This window comes from Peromyscus leucopus, chromosome 1 (assembly GCF_004664715.2).
Source record: "Peromyscus leucopus breed LL Stock chromosome 1, UCI_PerLeu_2.1, whole genome shotgun sequence".
NCBI lineage: Eukaryota > Metazoa > Chordata > Mammalia > Rodentia > Cricetidae > Peromyscus > Peromyscus leucopus.
The window spans coordinates 10,885,103-10,901,722 of record NC_051063.1 but is presented as its reverse complement, the minus strand read 5'-3'; the positions used below and the strand labels follow the sequence as shown (position 1 = coordinate 10,901,722).

The following is a 16,620-nucleotide window of genomic DNA, read 5'->3' as shown; positions in this document are numbered from 1 at the left end:
GTCATTCATACAGTTATGTTCAGTTATCGAAAACAATCTAGAATTTGGTATTGTAGTATACACTAGCCAATTATAGGAACTGAAACCGCTGGCAGGTAAGGGCAGGCCCAGCAGGTTATGAGCCTTGATGGGGCTCATCACCGTGAGCATGAACATGAAGTCAACTCTGAGCCTGACACCTTTCTCTCACACATTTTTTTTCTCTTTACTTTTGTCACTGAAGTCACAAGTTGAATGCATGGGAAGTGGCCCTCTCACTGAATAATCACGGCTGCAGGTAGAATACCACGAGGAAATGAACAGCTGTTTCTCTCACCAGGCCTCATGTCTGCAGCACTGGGGCTCAGCACTCCCTCCTCGAAGGGGACATCCATTCCCACATCCTCCAACGGGAATCTGAAAAGAAGCAAAAGAGTGAACGTTTAAAACAAACAAACAAACAAACAAAAAACCCACCACACAGGGCTTTACTGTCTTTAAACTCGGTAAACAGAGAATGGAAGATAGACATTTCGGCTGACTTGACGTTAGCCAATTATGTGTACAGAGCCTATTGGTAAGTGGCCCCAAACGCAGTTTCTGTGAATGAGAACCACAAACACCAATTTCATTGACACCACGAATGGCAGTTTGAGTGTGTACAACAGTCACTTCTCTCGGCTCCCACAAACAAATACAAATCCAGTAAGACTTCAGAAGGAGAAAAATGCAAAACACTAGCTCATGGCAAGGGACATAGAGCATACATATTTTCAACATGAGAGGCAACACATGTGCTTTACAGCAGACAGATCTGAGTGTCTATCCTTCCCCCTCTATAAATGTGGGCCTAATACCTCAGTTGCACAGGCCAAGGACAGGATACTCCACTGGTCTCACTTTTGGAGCTTATAAATTAGGGCTCTATGACCTACCTTACTCAGTTGTTGGAAGACAAGCAATGAGAGAAGAGCACCCAGTTCCCCAAGCAGACATGGACTGCTGACACTCTTTCCCACCCACCTTTGAATATTTAAAGATTCCCTGTGGCTATGTGCTGGTGAAGATACTTCTCCTCGTTAACCACCTCTTGTCACGGCTCAGAGCTGAGCCCAGTCCCATGTACATCACCCTCCTCAGGAAGACAAAGGCAGAGGAAACTGGGAAACTAGAGAAAAACTTGACACATTTGCCTGTTCTTCTAGAAGCTGATGACTGTAGACGGAATTTCTCTTGTTTTTATTCTTTGGCTCTTGTCCAGTAAATGCTCCCATATCATTCCTTCTTGTTGGCTTCCATGGAATTGGAATCCTTTTGGGGAAAATCTTCAGATGTAGGCATGAGTCTAAGTTTAAATAAGCTAATTTGGTATTCAAGTTCTAAACTTCTTTCCTTCCTCTATGCCTCCCTTAATGACCCTTCTCTCCATGCCAGCCTGAGTCTACCAAACATTCGGAGTGTAAGCAACTTCTGTAGGAATTAGGTTAAGTCCACTGTTATCGACAAAGCACTGAGGTGACAGAATACATCCTCTGCCTCCGGTGACAACTAAACTGGCTTTGTTTATTCGACAAATATGCATTGATGGTCTACTATGTGCTGAGAATATAGTGGAGCAAAACACTTAACCTCTTCCTCATGGAGATGGGAAGATGGAGCCGAAACAGTGTACAGTACTCCACACAGCTTTGTCGATACTTCTCTGGAGAAAAGTGCCCATGTCTTTCCCATTATCTCCACAGACCCTTCTAGAACACAGCAGCAGAAATTGTTAAACACTCCCAAATGCCCAGATGCTGAAGGCTTGGTTCCCAGCCTGTGGCACTTCTGGAAGGTATAGATCTTTAGGGGACAGGTTTACTAGAAGGCAGGTATGTCATTGGGAATGTGCTCTTGCAGGGATGCCTGGGACACGGCCTCCAGTCCCTTTGCTTCCTGGCTGCCATGGCTGTTCTCTGTAACTCACTGCTGCCATGATATTCTGCCTCACCACCAGCTCCAGAGCAGCATGGCCAAGCAATCCTAGACAGAAACTTCTGATACTATCAGTCAAATATAATTTCTTCCTCTTTTTAAGTTGATCATTCAACTGTCTTGTCAGCAACAGGAAGCTGACTAACATGGGGAGTGTCTCTGCACAACATCTGTGGCTTTGACCTTCTGTGTTCTTGAAAACTGATCCTGCACCAGAGCTGAGAGACAGTGAGGAGAGCTGGAGGTGTAGTTTAGTAGTACAGCACCTGTCTGGTGTGTGTGTGCAAGATCCTGCATTCAACCTCTAGTTACACACACACACACACACACACACACACACACACACACACACACGCGCGCACATGCACACGCACACATGCACAGGTCAGAGGAGGGTGCTCAGTGCCTTCTTTATTATTCTCTTCCTTGTTTCTCTGAGACAGGGTTTCTCATTGAGCCTGAATGAGCTTTCAGCAAGTCAGGCAGCCAGAAAGCCTCACCGTCCTCCTGTGTACACCTAAAAGTGCATAAGTAACAGGTGTTGAGGGGATAGCCCACCTTTTTGTACGGGTGCTGGAATACAAACTCCAGTCCAGAAAGCTTAACCACCAAGCTTTCTCTCTGGCCCCACAGCTCTGGGTTTGAAAGTCTTGGAATTCAGAGGGATAGATTCCTGACTTATCAAGATGGCACAGTTTGTCATATATAAAACACACACACACACACATCTGCCATTTAGAAAAATGCTGCTATGAGCAGTTAGCCTCAAAACTTAGGTCAAGCTGGGTGTGGTGGCGCATGACCGTTATTTCAGCACTTGGGAGGTGGGGACAAGAGGACCAATGCCAGCTTCAGCTACATACAGAGTCTGGGGCCCAGGTGGGTACATGAAATCTGGCCTCAAGAAGAAAAGAAAAAAGCAAAAACAACAAAATACTTGAAAACCAAGCAAACTAAATGAATCACTTACTGTGTGCTGCAAAAGCATGTTAAGTCACCATTTGTTTCTGCTTCCTCACTAATGAGAGGAGAATGTGGCAATTCTTCAACATGAGCAATGACAGGAACCGCCACACTGGAGAACTCTGCTCTCCAGGCTAAGGGCTTTCTCCACTTGAAACATCATGACATCAGCAATCAAATCTATCCTGTTCACGACTGTATCTCCAAGATCCAGGAAATGTATATTGGACAGAAGCACCCCGAACACACACACATAACTTCTCTAGCTTTGTGTCTAAGAGTCAATCTTAAATGAATAAAGAAGCGTCAGATTCCTAGTGACCGTCACACTGAGCTCAGGGCAGATGTCAGAGTACTCACTAGACAACGCACAGAAAAGAAGTTCAGGCTTCACCTCAAGGCAGGTATGGGGCTTTGCAATGTGACAGAGTATCAACCTAAATTTGGGGGGTTTTATGAATTCTGTGAGTCATAGCAATTCGGTGAAGTAACCGCAGGCTATGAGGTCAGGGTTCAGAGTCGTGGTTCCCTTAACCGCTGGTGAGTTGACTGGCTGAGAAAACTGGCTGCCAGTTTTAAGGGTTTTAAACAGAGATAATAAATATCCAACATCACAGACTATGGACAATAAACACAATATACACGAAACCCTCTGCAAATGAAAAAGCATCATCTGAGTTTAAGGTATCCTTACATTTAAGAAATAACATCAAAAGCAGTGGTTTCACTGAAGTGTAGGTCGTACGTGTTTGGACAAAACATAGCTAAGATTCCTACAAATTGTGTATAAACCCAGGTAAGAGGTAGTTTTACAGCTACACAAATCTGCAGATTCTAGCATGCCTCCCAGCTCACTGGTGTTAAAGAACAGAGCCTGAGCCCTCAGAAACTGTCCTCAGCCCAAAGTAGAGACCTGTGAAGAACATGCTGGAAAGCCATGCAGACAGGCACCAGGGAAGGGAAAAGCTGAAAGCCATGCTCAGGGGGTATTTGAGTCTAGGAGAGACCCAGGCATGGCTTAGGAGCATAAACATCTGTAGAAAAGAAGTGGCCTGAGGAAGTAGGTGGCAGAATTTGACGGGTGAACTGGCTGCATGTCTCCACCTAGAGGACGCCTCACGGCTGTTCTGTGGGATCTCTACTGGATAGAATAATGTCACCACTTGTCCCCGACTTCTAATCTTTGGAGTGACTTTGGGTATTCGGTGACTATGTGACTTGCTGTAGCTAATGAAAAGATTTAGGAACAGAAGAAGTATGTGGTGTCGTCTTTCCTAACCTTGGTCCTGAGGTTTCCGCCTGGCTAGATTTCTGGTACCAATGATGAGCTAAAGCCCAGCCAGTACATGAACAAGAAATGGCTTTCTGTTCTGTTTTGCTGTGAGACGGTGTCCTCACCTGCCCATTCTGACTACACAGCAAACTTTATTCCTTCAAAGGGAATATCTGGCTCACACTGTGGTCAAAATGTTATTTGCTAATTTGGATATCCCATTTCCACATTCCAGCACAGTCTTGTGTTTACACTATACATAGTGCCTGGGATGTGAAAGCATGAGTACATTTTTAAAGTGAAGACACAAATTTGGAAAGGTATCAAAGGCTTTCAAGTATTCCATAAATTGAAGCATCGAAATATCACCTTCATGGTTTTTATTATCATCATCTATTACTCATATTTACTCAATCACTCAATTTATTTAATATTTTTCTTTAAATTGGTATTTGATTCAAGTAAAAATTATTTTGAAATGTATGTTTCTATCAGCAGTATACTTTCACACTTAAATTGCCTAAATAAATTAGTCATGTGGATTAAGTAAAATAATGCTTTTAACTTCAATTTAGAGACCCTTCAGCCTCTCCCTCTGTGGCCTTCTGTCTTTGCTAAGAAGAGAGAATAGAAAGTTTTAGCTATGTCTAGCAGGCTGTAATGGCTTGCCTATGAAATTTCTCAACCCCCTCCATAGCTACAGTTTCTGTGGCTTCTGTTACCATACACAATTCTAGTCTGAAAATATTAAATGGAAAATTCCAGAAATAATCAACTCATAGTTTTAAAAATTGTTATATCATTTTATTAGTTATTGTTTATTTTATTAGTCATTGTTTTTTAATCTCTTACAATAACTAATTGATAAATTAATATTATCATTGGTACAGATGCACAGAAATAAATACAGTGTACTATCCATAGAATGTCTTGGAGATGAGGTGAGTCTACACTTCCACAACATAAATGAATGAAATTGAATACCTAGACAATAACAAATACATTTCCAGGCTTAAACTCTGCCAAGAGAAATTCCCAGGTATCATAATAAAGTTTCTAAAGAGTCAATGAGTTGGTAAGATTTTCAGACTAGACACAGGCCAGTCTAGGCCTCCCAGTGCTGATTGAAAGTCATAGACCTAGCCTGCTACAGAAGGCTCTAGAAGAACTCCCTCTAGTAAGAACAGATGAGGCAGTCTCCATTCTCTGGCCCTGGAAAGCACAGTTGAATAGGTATCTTTTATAGAAGATGAACAGCAGCTTCTAAGAACTGAAGCATATCCTCATTTCTATGTTCTAAATGATAGGCGAAACTCAAACCAAGAAACACACACACACACACACACACACACACACACACACACACACTAAAAAAACCATAACAAAATTAACTACACTAATGGGGCATTATGTATGAATTATTGCCAAGAGACTTAATAAATGGGGAAGAGAATAGCAAGTACTTTGAAAGACTATGAAAGAGACTGTGATGATTAAAGAATAATTTTTCAACCATTGTGTTGAACCATTGAGATAGAGATGAGCACATAATGTCACTTAACCCTGAGTAGCCATGCCGCTTAATAAGAAGTGTCTAGCTGAGTAATGTGGCATACATCTTTAATCCCAGCACTGAGGAGGCAGAGGCAGGTGGATCTCTATGAGTTAGAGCTAGGCTGGTCTACATATGGAGTTTTAGACCAGCCAATACTACACAGCCAAGACCTTGTCCCAAAATAGGGGGGAAAAAGCAAAGTGTCTAAGAGCTAGGCATGACGGGCATTGTATTAATATCAACTGAGCACACTGTTAAGCAGAAAAACATTGTCAAGGTAAAAAGGCTATTATTTAGTATTAATAGAGATAATTTTTCAGAGGATTTAATAATCTAGAATTAATTAACACTTTAACAATAGAGTCTCATAATATATAAAACACAACTGCAATATAAAATGAAATATATAGTAGATTTCATAAAGAAAAACTTGAATATATATCCTAGGAATATATTAATTTAAAAAGAAATACGTGCGAACTTAGGAAATCTGGAGATATAACAATAGCTTTCCTAAAGGGAAGGTCCGCACTCAGTAAGAACACATATATTTTCAAACTCAGCACATAAGACGCTAATCCAAACACATCCAAGGTCAGTATTGTATGGGCTGTTCTTTAACTTTGACCATCCATGTAAAAATCAACCACAGAACTACAGTTTAGAGACTGAAAAGCACTTGGAAGTGATCACACAGTAAAGCCCACTTGTCACAACTTTCGAAAACAAGTTTCAAGGAGTTCACAAGGAAAGTGACCTTGAATTCAGACATTAGCAAGTAAGACGGGCTGAAATAGCTGAGAGTGAAGTTTCCACAAGAAGTAGAAGCAGCCGCTGTGTGCTTAGATGGTCTTGACACTACGCTGTGCTCTCGCTAATGTTCTGAATGTTGGCAAGTGGAAGGCAGCGATATATACAGAATTCTCCAGTTTAAGAATGGATCCTGCGTAGGTCGATAGATAGTGTACTCCTGTTGTTTGTGTTTCTAAGTAAAGAGGGGGCGATTACAGTAGCGTGGCACTCCTTGCATCACACAGTGGAAGGCAGCGCTGAAATGCTTGTCATAACTACAGGTACCTTCTTCCACTTAGCATAGGGACAAAATTAAATTCTTTCTACATTTCGCAGTTCTGTGTGTGTGTGTGTGTGTGTGTGTGTGTGTGCGCGCGTGCGCGCGCGCTCTATAGAATTACCCTTGCCTGGAACCAGGTTTTTTTTTTTTTTTTTTTTTTTTTTTTTTTTTTTTTAATAAGAAATGAGCAATGAACCAATGATACTTGGCACACACGGACAGCACTGCTAGATGTAATGTTTCCTGACAGGCAATGTGCACCCATCAGCGGGCGGCACCCCTTTCCGGGAATAACCACTGTTAAAAATTTGGCAACTAAAAAACACAGCTTCACAAGAAACAATGTAGCGGGTCAAGCTGGGTTTAGGGATTGTTCTTTAGAAACAATTTGATTATGCTGATCATTTTAGGGAAGGCGTTGCATAAATAGTTTTCTTTAGGTCACAGTTCCTAAAATTTTCTTCATTTCCTTCTAGTCAACAAAGATACACATGTATGATAAAATGGCTTTCAACTGAAATGAGCTAAAAAGAAAAAGGAAACAAAGCAAAGCTTCCCTGGGGTATTTGCTGTTCTTTGTTGGGTATGTATTAATAGTTCAGTGGTTGGAGGATTGCCATTTCAAGATGCTTGTCTGATAAAGTGGCTGCAAGATTTAACAGTAGTGCATGTCACCCTGTGAACCCAAGAGCGCTTATTAAATTGCTTAGAGCAAGAGGCAGGATGGACCCACTGCAGGCTTCACACTCAGCTTTACCAAGAAGAGCGCACATGGCTGGAAGCTGAGGTCAAGCCCACAAATCAGCTCTTGGCAACATTCCCCTATCCAGTGGCCCTCTATCCCCCTACACTAGCTCTGTAGCCAGGGAGGATATAGAGTCCCAGATCCCTGTAGGCCCAAGGGACATGAAGACAGAAGGGACAGAGAATAAGCAGTGAGCATTCACCCTACACTGCCTTCTCTAGGAACTCTAGGAGAAAAGACCTCTCTACATCCACAGCACCACGCCTGTGGTTCTCACGGGAGGCAAACACAAGGCAGCCTCCTCACTTGGGGTCAAATTGCAAAACTGTGAAGGTGCAAAAAGGTCACTTTGTACCCCAAATGACCATCAAAACACTTATTGAGGGGCTCAGTGGTCAAGAGCATTTGCTGCCTTTCAGAGGACTTGCTCTCAGTTCCTAGAATTCACATTGACAGGCTCCAATCAGCTCTAGGAGGATCTGATGCCTCTGGCTCCCACAGGTACTTGTACCTACTCTCCCTTCATGGACATAATTTGAAATAAAAATAAATAATTTTCTACTAAGAAGTTCGTTTTGAATTGTCCCGAAATGCAGCACTTAAATAGTTTTGTGAACAGATTCTTTCCAGTGACTCTTACATGTCCTAACATTTGAGGAACAGGGACTAAACACAGCTCGCTTTCTGGATAGTAATTCAATTCTTGGATGAGAACAGGGAAATATGGAGAACGCTGTTTCTGGCTGCAGGTTTTCAATATTCTTGTATAACTTTAATAGACAGTGATAGCTGTGTTTATCGTGGATAAGTTAAGTTAGATAGGGTTGAGGAGGTAACCCAGTTGGTAGAATGCTTGGCCACAGAAGCAAGAGAACTTGAGTTCAGCTTCCAGAACCCATGTCAAAAAAGTCAGCCCGTGACATGCACTTGGAACCTCAGCACTTAGGGGGTGGACACAGGTGGACCCCTAGGGCCTGCTGGACCCCAAACTGGCCTATTTGCTCAAGAAACAAGGTGGGTGGCCCCTGAGGAAGGACACTGAGATTGAGTGGAGTTTGAATGAGAAGGACCGCCATAGGCTCATATATTTGAATGCTTGGTCCCCAGTTGGCGGAGCTTTTGGGAAAGATTAGGAGGCATGGTTTTGCTGGAAAGAGGTGGGGGTGGGCTTTGAGGTTTCAAAAGCCCAAGCTACTCCCAGTTAGGTCTCTCACTGTTTGCCTTACGCTTGTGGATAGCACCATGACTGCTTGTCTGCCTCCATGCTTCCTGCCACGATAGCCATGGACTCACCCTCTTGAACTGTGAGTGCTAATACTTTTTTTTTTTCCCTGTAAGTTGCCTTGGTCATGGTGCTTTGTCACAGCAGCAGAAAACTAAGTAACTATGACAGATTGTCATCTGGCTTCTACAAATGTGCATGAACAAACACCTAAGTGAATACACACACACACACACACACACACACACACAACACACACACACAAGCATTCGCAGACACTCATGTGTGCACATAAACACAACGTTTAAATCAGATGGGTATTGAGCACAATGAACATGCCTGTATCCTTACCACTCAGGAGGATGAGGCAGAAAAATTAATAACTTGAGGCCAACCTGGGCTACAAAGTTACAGGCCAGTCTCAGCTACATAAATGAGTCCCTGCTTCAGTGTCCCACCTCTCTAATAAAAGGTTAAATTAGATGACAGGCCAGCACTTTGAGCAGGGGCAGATTTATAGTGATTGTACAGTTCACAAGGAAACTTACTCGTGGGTATCTCAGACCCAATATGTACAAAACTGAGTCTGCCATCTGTCCAAATCAGCTACATCAGACTTTGTCTATGGTAAGTTTTAAAAAAGCCCCCAAAGTCTTAGCTGGTCTGTTTAAAAGGCAGAACCTAATTCCCCTTCTTTCAAAATCGAGTGAATTTAGTGATTTGCATCCAAAGAACAGAGAAAGAGGAAATGATGATACCTAAATCCTAAGGCTGCATAGGTACTCAAAGGCCTATGGTTTCCTTTCGTCTCACCTGAATCACTAAGTCTAGATTGGCGTCGGGGAATTGGGTGTGCTTAGAGGTCCAGGTGGCAAGGAACTTGACTTACTATAAAAATCCAGTAAAAAGGCCTGGGGCTTGGTGGCAGAGTCCTGGCCCTTGGTCAGTCCCCTGCACCAAAATCAAATGGGTGAAAATGCAGACTAGAACAACTTGTCAAAAGTGTGGGTGCAAGCCCAGAAGAGCCTCCCACCTCAGATGTCCTGGAAGCCTCTTAATATTAAAGTGCTGAGTCACAACTACCTAGCTAGTCCACTCTGGAATTCCTGCCACACAAAAACTGGGAGACAATATATATCTGTTGTCTTAAACTGCTAGCTTTGGGCATAGTTTACTGCATAGCACTAGCTGGCTGTTACAGTTCCCTTCCTGGGATCAGGCACACATCCCCTGGGCACCCAAGTCCAGAACTCTCCCTTAGCTCCTGCTTTCCGATCCAGTCAGTCATTCAGTCCTACAGATTCATCTTGCTTCTCTCCATTCATACTGGCTGTGATGGTTCATTTCGTCAACTTGACTTGGATATAGAAACCACTGGGAAACAAATCCTGAGCAGGACTGTGAGGGCATTTCCAGGGAAGCTGAGCTGATGAAGGTTCTGTGGGTTGGGGGAAAGGCGAGCAAAGCGCCCACCTCTCTCTTCCTATGTCTTTCTGACTACTCAGTCTGTACTCAGTGAGCAGCTGCATCACATTCCTGCTGTCATGCCTTCCTAGCCATGACGGACTTTAGTCCCTTAAAACAGCCAAACTCTACCCTTCTTTCCTTTCTTATATTGCTGTTTGTCAAGGGTGTGAGAACACTAAGATGCCCGGGATGATCCGGCACCAGAAATAGTAGCAATAGTAGTTACTACACGCAAACGTGTTTTCAACTGCTGTCTTATATGCTGACCCAAAGGATGTGGTGGAAGACCTAAGTCTGCCTGCTCCAGAGCAGGGCACAGCAGAGGGTTTTTCCTGTAAAGAGCCAGATTCTAAGTGTGTTCAGTTGGCATGCCACATGTCAGCTCTGCCACTGAACACAAAGCATCTACAGAGGTATGGAAGTGTATGCCATGTTCCAGGGGCCAGGGATGGAGCTCAGTGGGTGTTGCAGGGCTCTGAGTTCAACCTCCGCCAAATCTCCCTCTCCCTCCCACCAGGGAAAGCACAGGTGGTAGGCTAAATCTGACCTGGACAGGGCTGTGTTTGTCGACATCTGCCCCAGCATGAAAGAGGTAGAAAAGCATTTTGCTTTCTTGAAGTTGGATGCATTTTTCTCAAAGTGTGAAGCTTTAATATTGGTGCAAATAGCACTCCTAAATGTGTCCGTGCACTGATTAAAGAGTGTCAATTGGGATGCTGTTTTGGGCTATATTTATCAGTGTGACAGCTTTTGACCTGACACTCTAAGAATGGCCATGAATATATATCAGAACACATACAGAAAGATGCGTAGCATTAAAAAAAACAAGAACTTTCTATGGGCAGTCTGAAATTGACAAGTGTACAAACAAACAGGACATGGTTAAACCTTTTCCTAACTGTCCAGGTAAGATGAGGGCCGACCCACAAACCCAGTGTCTAAGCAGATGTCCAGCTGGAAGCACAGTCCTGGTCAGCCTGGGGAAGTTGTCCAACTCTTCATGCAAGCAAACACTCCTCACTCGGCTTTGGAGAAATAGAAAACTACACTTACTCCTCCCAGCCAGGAAACCCCCCTCAGTAACTCCCTCACTCCTCCTCTCTGGTCGTCTGTGCACACAGACTGGGTGATGGTTGACTTTAGTATCCTGGGGTTACATTTTCAGAGAGACTTTCAGGGAAACATCAAGGCTACTGAAAGCCTCTTGCTTTCTCTCTCTTTGAGGTTAAAAAACACTCAGCACCATTTTGCCCTTGGCCTTGGTCTCTAGCTGCTCATTCAGTTACTAAAGGAAATTGCCCACTGAAATATTTTATTTTAGGAAGTTGAAATTTTTATTTTGCTTTAAAAAATGTTAAAGGCTAATCTAAATGACCAACAATGATAAGAGAGTAATAAAATATAACATGACATTCTCTATAGTAAAATTCTAAGTATATTGGTGTGTAATGGTTTTTAAGATATATATGATTAAAAATTCAAGTTAACAAGGTGATACTATATATATAAAATTCATTACACACATTTGCAGATGCAAATGTGTGTGTGTGTGTGTGTGTTTCTAGGACAAAGTATACCATCAATTGTGAATGTCTATATGGGTTAGGTATAGAGGAGTAAGGAATTTCTTTGTCTATACTTTTAAAACACAAACATTTGGCAACATCAGAAAATATAAAAGAATTTGAAAATAATAAAATTATTTAAGAATTTCTATAAATGGTACATGGTGGCAGATACCTATAATTCCAGTGCTTGGGAAGGGGAGGCAAGAGGATCAGAAGTTCAGATGCATTGTGAGTTCAAGGTCAGCCTGGGATACATTATGAGACCTTGTCTCAAATCAAAACAATGCAGAGCAGGCAAGGTGACTCAGCCGGTAAAGGTACTTGTTGCCAAGTCTGATGATATGAGTTCAGTCCCCAGGCCCCGCATGATGAAATGAGGAAGACTCCTGCCAGCTGTCCTCTGACCTCCAAAGGTGATCACCCCAAAGATAAATGTAAAAGAAAACAGCAATGTAAACAAACAACTAGCTCAGAGGGTCTGGAAAGCATCACTTAGACAAATTCAAATCACAGTAGAAAAAAAAGGAAAGCTCAGTAAGTCATAATTTCCCTTTGTTTATCTGTAGCAACATTAGCTGTTACCCAGTGCCAGATTCTCTGGGTTTTTGATATTTCCATAACAAAATGTAGAAAGAAGAGAGCACATGGATTGAAATGTTAACGTCGTGGTGGATGGCCTAGGCTGCAGTCAGCCAAGGCTACACAGCCGCCACTGCCCTATGGCCGTGTGTCCATCACACTGGTTCATCTTCGCAAGTGTGTTCTGATGATGTCACCTCAGGAAGCAGGGGAAAATGAAAATAACTCTGACTCTGAAAGCACTACCTGCTTCCCATGGCAGCTGCTATGTACAGCCTCCCTGACCCATCTCCTGGAGTCAGTTGTCTCAAACCGACCTAGTTCCATCTCATTTCGCATCCAATTTTCAGATCTGTACACCACCTTTTAATAGTGTCTCATCCCCAGGAGTCTATTTTTTTTTCCACGTTGGTCTCTTTTATTGCTGCTTTGTCTATTTTGTTAGAATGGCTGTCTCTATTTTTCTTTCGTCTTCAACTTTGTATTTTCATTATTAGTATTTTCTTAGTTGTGCTATTCTTGCCCCTGAGGAGGAGCATGAAAATCAAATCAAATCCAAACAAACAAACTCTTGGACTCTTCCCAAATGCTCCCTGACTCCCATATGTCTTTACACTTCCCTCTCTAGTCCTGGGACTGATGCAGGGTCTTGCAAAAGCAAGACAAGTGTTCTATCGTTGAGCCATACTCTGAGCTCTTCGACCATTGTTTGCTGTGCCTGTTTCACATGTGGAGAGAGCAGGTTCTGTCCAAACAAGCATAACGTCAGCTCCTACACGGCAGATGGCATGATGAGCGTGGCAATAGAAAAGTCATGGACCACTGCTCTGTCTCCTTGGTGATCCATCAGCACCCATCATCATTTTCTGGGCCTCCTTACTGATGGGTAAACCATTTCTTGCTTTCTTCTAGCATTAAATTATCTGTTCAGCACCACACAGTCACTGGTTGAAAATCAAGTCATTTTCTTGGACCCCTTAGAGGACTCGCCGAGGAAGCCCGGAGGCAGTCAGCCTGTGGCAAGACACAGGTGGATTCCGGAATCCACCCAGCAGTCAGTTCCCCAGTAGCTCCAGTTTGGAAGACAGAGAACAAATGAATAGGGATGATTGTGACTCCAGTGTCCCCTGTGTTCTGGGGCATATGAGACCCAGAGCGAGGCTGTGGCACTCATTTAAACCATCACTTCCCAAAGTCTGGACCCAGTTCTACAGATGAAATCCAAAAAGCTCTGGGCCAAACACTAGTGGGAAATGGCAGAGATGATCTAGGGGTCCTCCTCTTCAGGGTCTTTAGAATGTACACAGCCCTGTTACAGATCTTGAGGTCTTTATATAGAATATAAAGCTGTTTGACTTTGTTTCATTTCGATGAAGCAAACTTTTCTTATGTTTTTCTTCTCACTGTTGTTTTGTTCTCTGAACAAACATGTTAGTGAACGCCAAGCTTTGAGGCTCACTGAGAGTCGGGTTGCATGCACAGGTCACTCTGGGCCTTGTAGATTGCACTTGACAAGAACATGGTGTATGGGTTACTTCTGCATCACAGTGCCCACACCACCTGACAGATACAATGAACTGTTTCAGTCCATTCTGGTGGGGAGGCATGGAGAGCAACTCCATTTATGCCATGGGAGTGTGTGGTGAAGGCTGTTCACATCATTGCAGTACAGAAAACCGAGCAGGGATGAGAAGGAAGACACCAGGTAGCAGCTACAACCTCCCAAGGTCTGCCTCTAAGACCTACTTCCTCAGCTGGGTTATAACCCCCCTAGGGCCTCCGAACACCACCAGGAGCAGCTGGGGATGAGCATTCAGACAGGAACCCGAGGGGACACTTTAGATTCAGGCTATTAACATCATCCCCCAGCTCCCAAATGTCATCTCACAACACAAAACACATCCAGTCCGACCCCAAGAGTCCCCAGCCTCACCAGTTCCCCAGCCTGCTCAAAAGTAAAAGTTCTCTCTTGAGACTCAAGATAAACTCTTAATTGTGAACCTTTATAAACTCAGGAAGAAAGTAACATACTTCTAAGATATGGTGGCACAGTGACAATCCCCATCCCAGAGGTAAGGAAAGGGGTCACAAATAGGAGAGATGGAACCAAAGCAAGATTGCAACCAGCAAGGTGACCATTAAATCATGTAGCAACATTTTTGGCACCCACCTGAGGCAATTGGTAATATGATGTGGGCTCCCTGGGATTACAGCCCCATCCACACGGCCTTGCTGTTTGCAGCCTACACAGCCTCTCTCGGGCTAGCTCCACTAAGTGCCCATAGCTGTCCCTGGCAGACTTCCCACATGTCTGGCACCTCCAACAATCCAGCTCTCCATTTCAACTTATCCATCCCTTTCATAGAATTACACAAACCTCTCTTAGGGCCTCCTCATAGGGAACCTGACCTTGCTACACATTACCTGGCCTCGTAGACCTTTCTAAGCATGAGTGTAGGCCTCTACAACACTCTAGCAACTGTATTCTGCATGCCTTTAAGAGCAGGACGGTGTGCAGAAAAACAAGTCCATCCACCCACTCAAGCAACAACTAGGCAACCTTGGATCACAGCTGCAGCAGCCTCCAGGGGCTAAACCTGGAGGGAATATTCCCTGTGCAGCCTTGTATGAATGAAATAACTGAGGAAGAAGAGCTCTTTAAAAAGGAAAATCTTTCAAATGGGTTTGCAGTTTTATACCTTGGAGCCTGAAATAGGTTGGGTACAGCCAATGCCTGAATTGCCCTAATGGTATCTCTCCTATTGTCCAGAGAAAACTGCAGCTGCTTATTAATGACACTAATCTCTGTAACAGAAGAGGCTTCTTTGTCCAAACTAAGGATGCTCATTTTCTGGTCACAAAATTTCAAATCCTCCTCTACTTTTTGCTCGAGATTCTCACTATAAATCTGGCTAAAAGCAGCCAGCAATTACAGCAATCTGAACACTACGCTGTCTTGAAATTGCCTCTATCAAATCAATGCCCATGATGTTTGATTTCAGTTTCACTCAGTTTTTGAGGATACAGGTAAACACCAAGTTTTTGCCATACTGTCACATCAGTAGCGTCTGGTCCAGTGTCTCATAAAGTCTTTGTTCCCATCTGGAACCTCATAGGCATAGTCCTTGCTCTCAGCATTTCCATGAGCATTCTGGTTTTCCAACCCTGCACCAGGATGGCACATTAAGCTATGCTTACAGGATTCTAGGGCTTCTCTAGCTTGCCTTATCAAACTCCCAAATGCCTCTCACAATCCAGTCCAGTGGCCCAAGAGAGCCATGGTTTAGGTTTCACCACAGCAATGATCCTGCTTCTCTGGAACCACTTTTCTTTTCTTTCTTTCTTTCTTTCCTTTTTTTTTTTTTTTTTTTTTTTTTTTTTTTTTTTTAGGACAGGGTTTCTCTATGTAGCCCTGGCTGTCCTGGAACTCCATCTGTAGACCAGGCTAGCCTTCAACTCACAGAGCTCTGTCTGCCTCTGCCTCCCAGTGCTGGGATTAAAGGAGTACAACACCACCATCCTGCCAGGAACTACTTTTCTTATTTTTACTTTTGTACTGCTGTATCCTAAATACCTGACAGGAGCAACTGAAGGGCTGAAATGTCTACTTTGGCTCATGAGATCAGAGGTTTAGTTCATAACAACAGGGGAGGCGGGAGAGAGCTGCTCAGTACACACCAATAGGCTGTACACATCATGGTGTACCAGGAAGCAGACAGTGTGACAGGAACCTCCAAAAGTGGGGACTGCCAAATAGTCCCCACCTCCTAAAGGTTCCACAACTCCCCCAAAAGAGTGCTCCAAGCTGAGAATTAAGTGTTCAAAATATAAGGTGTAGTGGACATTTCAGATTATATATAAAATTAAGTTATATATTTAAGTGATAAGTTGTATTTTATATTTCTATTACATTTATAATTATAAATAGCACTCATTCCTACTTTACCTCTACAGATGGTCACTACTAACATTTTCAGAACACAGCAGTCCCACGATCTTTAGAAGTGTCGGCTTTAGACTCCAGACACCCCAACCCAACTGAAACTACAGATAGCTCCCAACTCTGTCCACACTGTAGTTTTTTCCCTTATAGATGCCTCCAATAAAATTGACTTTATGAATTAGGGACAGTAAGAAATTAATAACCCATAATAAAATAGAATAATTGTAATAATATAATAAAAGTTATTTAAAAGTGAAAAGAAGAGGATCATAATTTTGTG

The 16,620-nt window shown here is 43.1% G+C and overlaps 1 protein-coding gene across 10 annotated transcripts in view; it reads right to left on the bottom strand.

The window, feature by feature from the left end:
- The window catches only part of Prune2 (prune homolog 2 with BCH domain), a 262,014-nt gene that overhangs the window by 43,913 nt on the left and 201,481 nt on the right, over positions 1-16,620 (bottom strand). For all 10 annotated transcript variants that reach the window (XM_028874880.1, XM_028874885.1, XM_028874884.1 and 7 more), the window contains exon 10: positions 317-396. In XM_028874880.1, coding sequence (XP_028730713.1) covers positions 317-396 — 80 coding nt within the window. The remainder of the gene's footprint in view (positions 1-316; positions 397-16,620) is intronic.